The sequence below is a fragment of the Phymastichus coffea genome, unplaced genomic scaffold (genome assembly GCF_024137745.1).
Source record: "Phymastichus coffea isolate CEN01 unplaced genomic scaffold, Cenicafe_Pcof_1.1 PCOF00005, whole genome shotgun sequence".
Classification (NCBI taxonomy): domain Eukaryota; kingdom Metazoa; phylum Arthropoda; class Insecta; order Hymenoptera; family Eulophidae; genus Phymastichus; species Phymastichus coffea.
This window is the reverse complement of record NW_026706816.1, coordinates 9,034,639-9,048,873: the sequence shown is the minus strand read 5'-3', so window position 1 is coordinate 9,048,873 and position 14,235 is coordinate 9,034,639. Positions and strand designations below refer to the sequence as shown.

The window sequence follows — 14,235 nt, the reverse complement described above, 5'->3', positions numbered from 1 at the left end:
AATACTGCAAAAAAACAGTATTGTTTCACTATGACAGGGCTGATAGCGATGTTCGCTAGCCCTGTAGGCGGCACTCTCCTCGCACGGATGTAGCGGCCGAGCATGGCTATGGGTGACATAGCTTTCACGAGCTCGTGTCATTGTAGGGCCTGGAGAGGCGAGAACGCGGCCGGCGGAGAAGAGCGCGAGAAGGAGCGAGAGCGCGAATAGCGTGAGAGAGAGAGCGAAAGAGGAAGAGGAACGAGCGAGAACGCGGAAAGCGCGGCTCACAACGCGAGAATTAGGAGAACGCGGAGAAGTATTGAGAGCAGTTGCGAAGTGACCGTACGCTAATCAGGTCACGGCGCGAAATAAGTCAAACGGCGCGCCAAGAGAGAGTAAGCCCAGGAGGAGCGAAAGAGAGTCTTTGTGTGGCGAATCTCCGGCTGCTGTTGAGCAGCCCCACAGCGAACACAATTAGACGATCAAGGAGCCGATCCCGGCCGCCAGCTGCCAACCAGCCGCCGCCGGTGGTCCAGTGATCGCCGCTGCCAGCAGGACTGCGATTTCGCCGACGCCGCGTCTCAACCAGCGAGCCGCGGGAGGAGCTACCCGTTGGGTCTGATTCTGTTTGTTCCGCGATCTCTCTCTCTCTCTCACGTGCCAGCTCTTTCTCGGCGCAACGCCGCAAATTGAATTGTCACGCGTGCTAGTTGAGCGAATCCGCTCCTAAAGTATTATAGACTCATCGCGAATGATAGTTAAGCGACTACGCTCCTATTCACCGCCTACTGTCGCGTTTCGTGGATTGAGCGAACGCGCTCGCGATCGTGATTTTGTAATATTCCGTAGTTGTAATTTTCGTTGACGTAAATAAAGGGATCGCCTTTCTGTATTTCTCTCGATTTCTTCCATTCACCTTTCCCGTTATTGCGGTAGATTCGCGCCCGTGGAAGTCAGCGCCGGCTTCCTTTACCGCAATAGGACCTTAAAATAAATCGCAGGGGCACAGTAGTGGCACACTTGGCTGTGTCTGTAAGGATATTTCTTCCCCCTTTGCACCTTTTTTAAATTAGTATATCTCAAAAACCTAGGGTGATGAGGCAATTCTAAGGCCGGATTCGAATTCAGCACACGAAATTCCTTCTGGTACATTATGTCTGTTCTTTGATTCTCAAAAGTGTTGGTTTGCGTTATCTAAAGGTATCAAAATTTACAAAACATCTTAATTTTCTAATATTTAAATATTTAAGGAACAAGTCTTTTACTATAACATTTTAATAATTTGTTATTAAAAAATTAAAATCCACCTTAAAGTTATTCTTAAGTCTTGTAATTCTATCAACGAAATGTCATTAGTGATAGCTTCCATCCAGTATGGCATAACATAGTTCCATATTTCAGGTGTGATGATTTCATACGGAACTAGACAAAATAATCTATTCAATCCATCTTTCAAATGTGATGTTAGAGGTGCTAACATTTCCCTAAAACAAAAGAAAGTCATATAATAACTATATAATTTATAATTGATGCTATTTAATAAGCATACCCATTCGTAATAAACCTTTCAAAAGAAGTAAGAGTTAGGTAATAAGGTTTTATATTAATATATAGTCAATAAAATTAGTCAAATATATAATAAATAGAACTTAGGATATAGCTTATAGATTCAAGCACCCCTGTCACAAGACGCAAAAAGGGAGGCAATTATAGAGTATGGTAATATACAAGCTCCTTCAATTATAGACACATATTTTACTCACTTTATATCCTAATATAAAATTTGATACGAATTTTACTAGAATAAGAAAGTAATCGTAAAATAAGCTGTTTTTTAGTCCATTTTCTGGATCTCGCTAGAGAATTGTAGAAAAATGCTACAACTATGCGGCCGGTACCAAATTACTCGTCATGAAAGATAAAGATAAGTATATTTTGTTAATTTTCAAAAATTTTCGAAAATCACCCCTGTATAGACTAAAAAGTGAAACATTTGACTAGCATGAGTAAAAATATAAACAATATCTATCACATATATTTTCATGCAGTGAATATTGAAAAGTCTTAATGATGTGAATATATTATTGATGGAATCTTGTGGTGGTTAATAACTCACCTTTAAAGCCTTTTAGAGAGTGAGATCATCCTCTTAGTTTAGCAAAAATTGTTTCAAAATCTGAAAAAAATATTTAGATGTTTTAGATGGTAACAATTTGAGAGAAAGTAACTTTTTGTTGATATTTATGAATCAATATATTATTCATGTAAATCAAAAGTAACACTTCGATTTCCTTTTTTTTCCTACAGAGAGGTAGACTTGACTTGATCTAGACATTACAAATTATTTTTTATAAAATCAACCTTTCGGAAGGTGTAAAAACAACTCCCTACAATGATTAGATCTATAAAAATTCATCATCCCTTCAGTATAACAGAAATTAAAAATTATTTAAAAATGTAACAAAATATTTAGATATTTTAAATGGTAAGAATTCAAGAGAAAATAACATTTTGTTGATTTTTATGAAAAAAACAACCCCTTCACTCAAGGGTTACACCACCATAAAATATTAGAAAGTGAGATATTTTCATGTAATTCAAAAGTACAATCCAATTTCCTTTTTCTTCCTACACAGAGGTAGACTTGACTCAATCTGGATATTTCAAATTATTTTTTATGAAATCAGCCTTTAGAAAGGGGTAAAAACAACATCCTACAATGATTAGATCTATAAAAATTCTTAGAAATAAAAAAAAGTGATATTGATGTTTTATTCGAAAGAAATTATGGAAACAACACTCAACTTCAATATTTGTGAAAAAACTAACGCTCTAAAGAAGAAAGAAACTAACTACCCCTAAACTTGATAAATTTCGACACTATAGTTGCAAACTAAGAAAATATTTGATTTCTCTTCTTTCAGATTTTAGAGAATGAATTTAAGTAAACCTATATATTTCAAATTATATTTTTAAAAAACTATTCTTCTGAAGGGTGAATTCATCTCCTAAATGTGATGAAATCTATAAATATTTTTTAGATTCAAAAAAAATTTTAGAGGCTTTACTTGAAAGAAAATGTGGAACCAAGACTTAAATTGTATATTTATAAAAAAGTACTCCTCTTACGGTGGGTAAAACTATCGCCGAACATGGTAAATTATGAAAGTATAGTTGCAGTATAATTTTATTTTTATTTTTTATATATGTGGCAGGGAATTTCGGGGGTTTTGACCGCGCTCCGAGCTTCTTCCGCCACAAGGCCTGTTTGGCTCTACCCCCGATTATTTAGGGCGCCAGACCGTCGGCTGATTACGGCGATCGTCGGGGGTAAGGCCAGTAGGGTTATCGCGTATCCCGGTCTGCCTAACGGCGACTGCGCAGAGTGGGCAAACGGGGGATACGCGTTGTATCCTCACTTCAGGCCTTGGTGTCCAACTCTCGTTGCTATTTTTCCTCCTTAATTAGGGTATGCCGGCAGCTCAGGTGATGACTCCTTAAGTCAGGTCGTGAGGACGTTCGAATTCGCGCGTATGTTACCTATCGAGTGACCCGAAAATATAGCGAATTAGTGATACCCGTATGTAACCGCTCGCGGCTGAAAATCGCTAGCATGCAATAGAGGTAGGATATCAAAGTAAATTTTATATATAAATATAAAGATAATTAATCACTTTATTGATGCATTAATAATTCTCACATACGAGGTCGGAGTGAATATGGTCGGTAAAATTCTGAATTTTCATAAATCCGTAAGGATACAATTTAATCGGAACGTTAATGATTTTCCGGTCGGTCTTCGATTAACAAAGAGAGAGTGTCAGCGCAAATAACTCAGTCGCGAATTTCCTTTGTCTGATCTTACCGTTCCCACTCGGTTTACGAAATGGCGGAAAGATCAGCACAAAATCGAATAAGTACGGCATTTTTATTCGGCTAAATGTACTTTCGTAACGAACTATTAACAAAAAGGTCAGCGCGAATAACTCAATTACTGCTTCGAATTCGTATGAACCCAACACACTCTTTAAATCTAGGAAATGGCGGAAAGGTCAGCGCGAATCCTAAATCACAATTTTCCTTGGTTGATCTTAACGTTCACGTTCAATTTATGGAATATCGGGAAGATCAACAACTATATAAGCACGACAATTTTATTCGATTAAACCTATGTTCGCAATAAATAATTAGCGAAAGGTCAGCGCGAATATCCTAGATCTCAATTTTCATAGGTTAATCCTAACGCTCAGATTCGGTTTGCGAAATGGCGGGAAGGTCAACACAAATAACTAATCAAGACAAATTTTATTCGGTTAAACCTACGTTCGTAATAAATAATTAACGAAAGGTCAGCGCGAATCCTAAATTGCAATTTTTATTTGTAACATCTAACACTCAATAAATAGTTAACGAAAGGTCAGCGCGAATCCTAAATCGCAATTTTCTTTCGTAAAACCGAACACTCACTTTATATTTACGGAATGGCGGATAGGTCAGCACGATCCGATAGGCACCGGCGTCGACGGATCCACGCGTCGCGACGACCTACGGCACTGAACGATTTATTCCCTCACTCCGCGATTAAATAAAAGTGAGTGGCACTTTGCCTACTTACGATCTTTTCCTTGCGGTTTTAGCAACAAAATTGGCAAAAGAGTATGGAAGGCGTCTAGCGCTAATAATTCTGCAGCAAAATTATCTGACAGAGGCTCCTTCTATCGAGAGATCCAGTGGCAAAATGGACGAGAATCGGCTTCTCGCGGTCAAAGATCGCTTTTCTTCTCCTCTTTCCGAGAAGAAATGTTATTATTGGTCGGTATGCTAATTCGGATATCGGTAGCGCCCTCCGAATATTTTATTATTGGTCCGTATGTAAATTAAAAGGATACAGCGCCCTCCTTAACTCTCCTACTTTCGTCGTTATTTACCCTCTCTCACCCCCCCCCCCCCCCCCACTAAGGTAGCTATCGTTAGTTGTTGGAAAAGATCTACCCCTACTCTTATCTATTTGTCTATCCGGACGGAAATCAAATTTTATTCTAATTTGCTTATTGGTCGTGACGTCACTAGCGAATTTTGTCAGAGGTTCAAATTCGGTCAGTTAATTTATTATTTAAACCTAAAGGGGGTAGTTGTCGCTCGCTATCATAATAGGGGTGTCGGCCGCGTGCGAATTTTACAATTCGATATTTGTTCCACGCTCATTATTTTCCAATTATAATTTTAATTTTATTGTCAGAGATACGTATATAATATACGCCGTTTCATTTGTAGCGCCCTCATCTTCGCATTTGCATATTATTCTATTTATCATTTTGTATCGTCTGTCTCGCTCGCTCTTGTTTAGTCTATACCGCTCGCTCTGTCTCAGTCTGTCTCGCTCGCTCTTGCTTAGTCTGCTTCCCTCGCTCTGTCTCGCTCGCTCTGTCTCAGTCTGTCTCGCTCGCTCGCTCTCAGTCTATATCGGCGCTTCAAGATGGCCGCTCAGTTCCTAGCGCGTACGCCTCGTGTCCTTGTGCCGGTTGTTGGAGCGCCTCCTGGGGCGCTTCCGTGTCGGTTTTGTGATGTTCCCCCGGGTGTTTGTGTGTGTGGTTGCTGGTATTCGTGTGTGTGGCGCTCAGGATGTCGCCGATGGTGTTCGACAGCCCGATACAGCTGCTTGCCGGCTGCCCCTTCATCGGCGATTTTCTGCTCGCCCCAGGAGTGTCAGTGCCTCGTGCGTGTTAGTGTTGGTGTCTGGGAGTGTAACGGATCTTCATGTGTCATCAACATGCAATTCCGTTGCATTTCCCAGTCAAGTTTTGCATTTTTTCTTTTGCCGGTCGGCAACACGTGGTCGGGAGTGTATGTGAGTGAGTGTGTGCGTGCGCTCTCTTTTTCTGTGGTGCACTCCCTTTTTTTTTTGTCTGCTCTTTGAGCGTCCGTCGGATCGCGTTTGACAAGTTTGTTTCATCCATATCTCCGGCGTGGTTGTTCGGACATAAAAAAGAGTAATAGTTCTGAATAGGGCGCGCTTATCTTTATTTTATGCAACCGGTTACGGGGCGGCAAGGGACGGGGATGGCCTTTCTGAGGTGTTGCAAATAATGCAGCACTCAGAAAAGGCCTTGTAATGTACCGCATTACATATATTACCAGAATAATCTATATGTTTCAAAATATTTTAAGAAAACTACTTACTGAAGGGGTGAAAGAATCCCCTAAATATTATTGGATCCATCAATATACCTAAATATTAAATGAAAAAGTATTTGTGACTTTGCACGATAAAAATAAGTTTAGTCTGTTTTTAGTCGTTTCTTTCTAAAGAGATGTTTAGAACTCAAAATGCCCGCTAGGTTGTGCATGGCTTTCAAGACGCCCTGCTTTTTGAGCATAAGTCCCCTTACTTCTCACGATATGTTGGTGTTGCTTTCAAAACCTAATGATTTTAATTGTTTAATAATTTGACTAAATCAATCTTCGTTTATATCATTTACTTTTTTTTGAATAGTTAATAATACATTACAGATATTTTCGTTAGGTACGTATAGTGCACGATATTGGCCATAACCTAGGTATCATGTCATAGTCATAATGTGACTACAGCAACCATTGGTTCGCAATCCGCTCTCACAAGTGCAATAATATTCTACTATCGCATTTTTTCCAGTCTTATTTTTGTTCGTAATTACGACGATATGATGGTTTTTATCGCCACGGAATCGTAATTTAATATATGTCTTAACTAACAAAGGATTTTTTACAGCAATTCCATAATTGATCACTTCAAAGCATCTTTCGACCTGCGAAATTCTTGGATTTTTGAGCAAGGTGATATGTAGCGTTAAATATACAGCAAGTTTGATCTTCCTTAACATCGAATAATGTTCTAGCCACAGGTATTATTATCCATCAATTTAGTACGGTAAGAACCAATTATGAATTTTAGTACTAAATTCTCAAGTAATTCTTCGCTAACCATTTTCATACGATTACTTATTGTTCGAGAACATCTAACAAAAAAAAAGTTATTCGTCAGTTAGCTCAGTACGTATTTTGCAGAGAAAAATAGCTAGGTTCCTTGGATTACATAACTCAAGGTAGTGGTGTATTGCGACTAACTCATCTTTTAGTACTCAAACCAATTTTTAAATGTATCATCTTCGATCGAATTCATATTATCTAAATCAAAGATGGCTTTTCTTGCATCTTTGGGATAATATTTAAAAATGAGTTGAGTAATTTTTTTGTGATCCTCACAACTAACTTTGTTCACTATTTGTTTTACCAGAAGCCAATAATTTTTTGTCTCTGTATGAACTACACATATACGGGAATTATACTCAGCAAAACATTTATAGTTCATAAGTAATATTTGACGCAATTTACTAGGAACTGAGATCAGCTTTTCTACAGTGTTGCAGTCAAATATACATCGCGAGTGCGAATTCAGTACATGTCTGTAAATTGACAAATCTGTAGTTGAGTCATAGTTTACTTGAATACGAGGCTCTTTGCTTATATCAAAGCACGATTTGCAGAACTTGCTTCTAATTAGAATTTTAGATATCTTATTTAATTTTCTTTTTTTGGCATTGTATGTTAATCTCAAGTTATTAATAACTATCAATGGGTTATTTATAGAATCTAGAGAAAAGAAATTATCTTGTTTTGATCTGTTTTGTTCATTGCAGCCTAAATAATTGAAAAAAGACATGGTTCAAATACCATTCAATTTAATTCAAGAATTTTTTCAAAAACTTTGAATGAAGAAGTAATTCTTACACTCAGCGACAAATAAGGCCAAATATTTTTCTCCAAAAAGATCTAATAAAGTGAATGAAAAAAGAACTCTTAAAGAGACTCTTTCAGTGGTGGAATAGTCAATTATCCTCAAAAGAACTGTCGAAAAATTCAAACAATGTAATATATTCAAGTTAGCAAAACCTTACTATAAATAACTAGTACATCCACAAAATCTATTACTAAATAAAGTAGCGAATAAGTAACTACGCCAAAAAAACACAGCTCCATATATAAATAAAAAAGAAACAAATCAATTACGGGTTGATCGCTTAGTGCCATGCACCACCTATCGGGCATTTTGAGTTCTAGACATCTCTTTAGAAAGAAATTACTAAAAAACAACTAAACTTATTTTTATCATGCAAAATCATAAATACTTTTTCATTTAATATTTAAGATTATTGATGGATCCAACAATATTTAGAGGATGATTTGATCCTCCAGAAGGATAGTTTTTTTAAAATACAATTTGAAATATATAGGTTTACTTAATTTCATTCTCTAAAATCTGAAAGAAGCGAAATCGAATATTTTCTTATTTTGCAACTATAGTGTCGTAATTTATCAAGTTTAGGGGTAGTTAGTTTCTTTCTTCTTTAGAGGGCTATTTTTCTCACAAATATTGAAGTTGAGTGTTGTTTCCATAATTTCTCTCGAATAAAACATCAATATCATATTTTTTTATTTCTAAAAATTTTTATAGATCTAATCATTGTAGGGAGTTGATTTTACCCCTTCCGAAAGGTTGATTTTATAAAAAATAATTTGTAATGTCTAGATCAAGTCAAGTCTACCTCTCTGTAGGAAAAAAAAGGAAATCGAAGTGTTACTTTTGATTTACATGAATAATATATTGATTCATAAATATCAACAAAAAGTTACTTTCTTTCAAATTGTTACCATCTAAAACATCTAAATATTTTTTTCAGATTTTGAAACAATTTTTGCTATACTGAGGGGATGATCTTACTCTCTAAAAGGCTTTAAAGGTGAGTTATTAACCATCACAAGATTCCATCAGTAATATATTCACATCATTAAGACTTTTTAATATTCACTGCATGAAAATATATGTGATAGATATTGTTTATATTTTTACTCATGCTAGTCAAATGTTTCACTTTTTAGCTATACAGGGGTGATTTTCGAAAATTTTTGAAAAATAACTAAATATACTTATCTTTATCTTTTATGACGAGTAATTTGGTATCAGCCGCATATTTTTAACATTCTCTAGCGAGGTCCAGAAAACGGGCTAAATTTGAGGTCTCTTGTTAAAAGGGCTTCAGCGCGGAAAGTTTATAAATCAGTAATAGTGATTTCGATTGATTAGATTGCGCTGAATCCAACGGTATGCTCATTTACCCCCTAAGCCGTGGAAAATTTTGAGATATTTCATTTCAAAGTTTGCACGTTTAACATGTCCTCATAGGAATCCATCACGGAAAAGGTTTTAAATCGATCGGTTACTAACCTTTAATGAATAATTACAAAATAAAAAAGTAATGTACTTATAGATTAAGATTTCAGCTTTCACATGGTATGTTTGAAAGTATAGGTAGCACTAAAAAATATCGAGATATTTGTGAAAATTGGTCGAAAAATTCATTGGGCCCTCAGATATCCGGTAACTGAACGGCAGCCATGTTTGTTTTGATACGAAAGAAAGTCACGCGCTGTTTGAATTATGCGAATTTAAGGTTACATTCATTTATCGTTAAAATTGATTTGATATCATTACTTATATATATGTATTGAAATTTTTTTTTAAATTATTCTATTATGAATTTTGAAATGTGTTTCATACATCAATTAGCAATTTTCATGACTTGCGGCTGAAGATTTCGGTAATTTCAAACAAATAATTGAATGAAAAAAAACTAAATGGTGACAAAAACAAAACTAACGATTTTTAGGCACAGACTTCCTTTATTTTATCACAAATAGTATTAATAATTTTTAAATTACTGGTGACTCTAACTTTTCCATTCAAACTCAGATAACAATATTTTTATGCCATCTTTTTGATCTTTTAACTGAGCATCGACTAGTACTTTTTCAGTAATACCTGCTTTGGCCACCTTATATACAGGGTGTCAATTAAGTCCCGGGACGCCTGAATATTTTCTGAAGTACTTCAGTTCTGAAAAAGGTCAAGGTCATTCCTTTAGTAACTTTCAACGCGGAATCCGATGGTGACCTTGGATTTGACCTTAAGATTGACCTTCAAGGTTATTTCAAGGTCAACTTTGTTTTTTTAAATGGGTACCCCTATTTTTGACAACGGCAATCGAAAGAGCGGAAAATTTTACGTCCAAAACGGTATTTTAAAATTTTTTTTCATGGCCTTGAGAAGGTCGATTTAAGGTCAAATGCTTGAAAAACTGCCTAAAAGCGTTTTTTTAATTTTTAAGATATCGAAAAATGACCTCTACAAAATTTGTTCAGAACAGAGTGGGCCACCCAATGCACCAAAAACCTTTGACCTTTAACCTCATATTGAAGGTCATTTCAAGGTCGAAGTGTTTTTTGTAATGGAAACCCCTCTTTTTGACCCCGGATACGTACATAGCGCGAGATCCGACGTTTGGATAAGGTATTGTGTTGAGTTTCGCGCTATGTGCGAATCCGGGGTCCAAAAGAGGGGTTTCCAATACAAAAAACACTTCGACCTTGAAATGACCTTCAAAATGAGGTTAAAGGTCAAAGGTTTTTGGTGCATTGGGTGGCCCACTCTGTTCTGAACAAATTTTGTAGAGGTCATTTTTCGATATCTTAAAAATTAAAAAAACGCTTTTAGGCAGTTTTTCAAACATTTGACCTTAAATCGACCTTCTCAAGGCCATGAAAAAAAATTTTAAAATACCGTTTTGGACGTAAAATTTCCCGCTCTTTCCGAATCCGGGGTCAAAAATGGGGGTTCCTATTTGAAAAAACAAAGTTGACCTTGAAATAACCTTGAAGGTCAATCTCAAGGTCAAATCCAAGGTCACCATCGCATTCCGCGTTGAAAGTTACTAAAGGAATGACCTCGACCTTTTTCAGAACTGAAGTACTTCAGAAAATATTCAGGCGTCCCGGGACTTAATTGACACCCTGTATAATAGTAGACTTTGCGACATCTTTTAGTACGAGTAGTTTCTGTTTGTTTAAATTAATAGCTTGTTTTAAAATTTTATTTTTCTTAGACATCTCTTTTTGATTCTCCAATTGATTATTGCTCTTGTGATGCTATACAATATCTTCCAAAGATACATCGACGACATCGGCTAAATTTTTTAATGTTTTAATATCTTGTAGAGCATCATGTAAAATGTTAGTGTTTTCCCCAGGTAGAAATTCTTTCACTAAAGCTTTTTCTGCGAAACAGAGCTTATTTTTTACTCTGTCTGGTAGCTTTTTCTCAAAGATCTGTAAAGTATCGGCGAATCCACAGACTATTTTTGAGAATCTTTCATACAAACCTAACTGATTTAATAAATTTGTAATTCTGACAGTATCAAATCTGCAAAACCGTTGACAATACTTAAAAAAACGTTTTTACGAGATACATCAAATTCATTTTTAATTGATTATTAATAAGTTCATTATTAATAATAACCTGATGACATTGTGGCCAACTAAAATAACGTTCGGGCCGTTATCATTCCGAAAGCTCTCTAAATATTGCAGAAAACCAATCACAGCTGCTTCTCTGGACACAGTATCTAATTTTTTTTCTCTGTGATACAAATATCCTCTTTTGCTAGTCAGTCCAGTTTTAAGTGATGCCATTAGTTTATCGGCACAGTTCGAACAATGTGAACATTGTAGAACGACTGTCCGTCATATACTGCAATCTGAAACATAGAAAATAGTTTGATGTAAATTGAAACCGCTATGAGAGCCCGTCCCCGTTAATACAATAATTTCTTGTACCTGGCAGATTTGGTCTTGGTGAAGACTAAGTCCAGTAGTTTCCATATCTACATACGTATATACATACTACAATTTCTATATCTACATACATTAATTTTCTATTGTATACATTTATTATTCTCTACAGATACTGTTTCAGACACACTTAATAAACAATTTACAGGATTTTCCATTGGTATATCTAGAATACCACTCAATCCGATATCACTTTCATAAGTGGTACTCTCTTTTCTCTGCACAGCGCTAGTTTTACTAGATCTAACAATTATTAAAGTTTTCTTTCGCAGCTTTCCCGCGTGACTAGAGGCAAATAACTTTTTCTTCTTAGACTTTGTTTCTTTTACTTCTCTATATGCCGCATCTTCTCTAATTGGACTCAAATCTAACTTTCTAAAAACTCTATTTATATAACTATAGCCTAAATTTTTTTGACTAACGACAACTGCAATGTGGAAGACAAACGATTCCGATTTAGAAAAGTGTTTTGATTTAGGACATTTTGAAGCTACGACATGATTAAAAGATTCGTTCATTTGCGTTGATGCTTAAAGTGCGATTTTCTGTACATTATTGATGTATCGACTCATTATTTCTTGCAAAGGAATTTTCAGATCTTTATTTTCAATCGGTTTTTTGCCAGGTATTCGTTGGTATTCGTAGTTTTCATTCTTATCGTAGAATGTGCAAAGACTGTGATCGCCAAATGCGTGAGGAACTATTGCTTCAAGCTTTGCTTTCAAAACATCTGGTTGACCTTTACACTCCGCTATAACAACACTCAGAGTATTGGCAAAATACTCGATTTAAGCTTTTGGCAACTTCAACCCGTACAATGAATTCGCGAACGCCTTGACAGAGTGATTCTTAACAGCCCATAGCTCTATGCTGTGAACACTCACTTTACGTAAGCCTGCAATTGTGCTCGAATCATTGTCCATTATCAAACGAGCTCCAAAAATTTTCAATTTTTCAAACAATGGATTTTTGGTACATAATTGAATCGCTAAATCAGCTTCCATGCCTTTCGATGAGCCATCATAATTCAACATGAAGTCGTGAGGTTTACTAGAAGCACATGAACGACAAATTTTTATTCGAACTCCGTCAAAACCAACTTTTTAGGTGTAATAACATACTAAAACGCCATGTCCTATACAATAATATACAATTCCTTAGTAATATATAATATCAAACTTGTTAGGTTCAATGCAATTTTTTTACCTATATATTTATAATTATTAAAGTAATATTGCATATTGCTATAATATTATATTGAACGTTTCGACTAAATCTTGCTTAATTAAGTTACCACGTACATATAAGAAAAATAGCATCGACATCGAAATTATTAAAAATACTTTCTACCAAATAAACTATTGTAGGCTCTACCTGATCCTCTTTTTTGCCAACATACATCAAACCCAAAAGTTAATCCTAATTTGCCTAGTACAGATCTGTAAATAAAATTTAATATATATAGTGAACGGTATATAGATAATACATTTTTTTATTTTGGGGGATTTTATTATTTCAAGCATCATTTATATAACTTTTGTAAAATAAACAATTAAAGTATCGTAATTGATGAATAATTAAAAAAAAAACAATGATATTTCAGTTATCGATTAGAAACATTCATATGTATTAGAGTATAACTATTCCCTAAATGTTATTTACAATAACAACAAGAAAGTCCTTAATTAATAAATACAAAAGTTATACATTGTTTCATAGAAAAAAAATTAAAAATAAATATAAGTACAGTCGCAGCGTTACACTTCATAAATAACAATTGTAAAAATTACAACTAAACAAAAAATCTGTTTCTCAATGATAATAAAAAAATGAACAAAAAAATTTTGATACAAAAAAATCTTTTGGCTAGAATTAATTCAGTAAATAAAATAAAGTTCATTCAAAAATTCATATAATTTTCAAATCATAAAAATTCAAATTGATCATAATTATGTATAATTTGTAGTCCATGTATTGCAGACGAAGTCAATTTTATGAGTAAATATTGTAAAAATTCGAAATTGCTTGATTTTCAAGATCATTAAAAAACAAAAATAGCAAAGAAAAAAAAGCAAATAAAAAAAAAGCAAATATTTCCCTCTTGCAAAGACAAACATAATAGATCAAAGCCAATTATACGTTATCTAATTAACTCATTATTACAGGATGTTGATGTGTAATACAAATTATCTTTGCAAAACTTGTTTTCAAATCACCTGATGTGTACCGTCAATTCTTTTCTACTGTTCACCAAGCTCAACAGTCCTTATATATCTGTGATAACATCACCAGCTTCCTTCGCAAGTCTTATCTCTTCTTGCAAGACATCACTACAGGATTAATGAGCTAGTTCTTCGATTTTTGGCCCCACATGTCTCTCATAACGCTTCAGTAATGTGTCTGATACCGTTTTGACATTGAGTGCTGACAATAACAGATTGTATTGAGTCTCTCCTATACCAGAATCTATAATACCTGTTGAATATATCATTATAAATAAATCTCTCATTCATTAGAATAAATAATCATGAA

At 35.1% G+C, this 14,235-nt stretch overlaps 1 protein-coding gene across 1 annotated transcript in view; it reads right to left on the bottom strand.

The window, feature by feature from the left end:
• The window catches only part of LOC131667616 (protein unc-79 homolog), a gene marked incomplete at its 3' end in the record, with an annotated part of 3,688,809 nt that overhangs the window by 2,571,278 nt on the left and 1,103,296 nt on the right, over positions 1–14,235 (bottom strand). Inside the window, exon 11 of the mRNA XM_058941149.1 lies at positions 1,290–1,466. Within this exon, the coding sequence (XP_058797132.1) occupies positions 1,290–1,466 (177 nt within the window). The remainder of the gene's footprint in view (positions 1–1,289; positions 1,467–14,235) is intronic.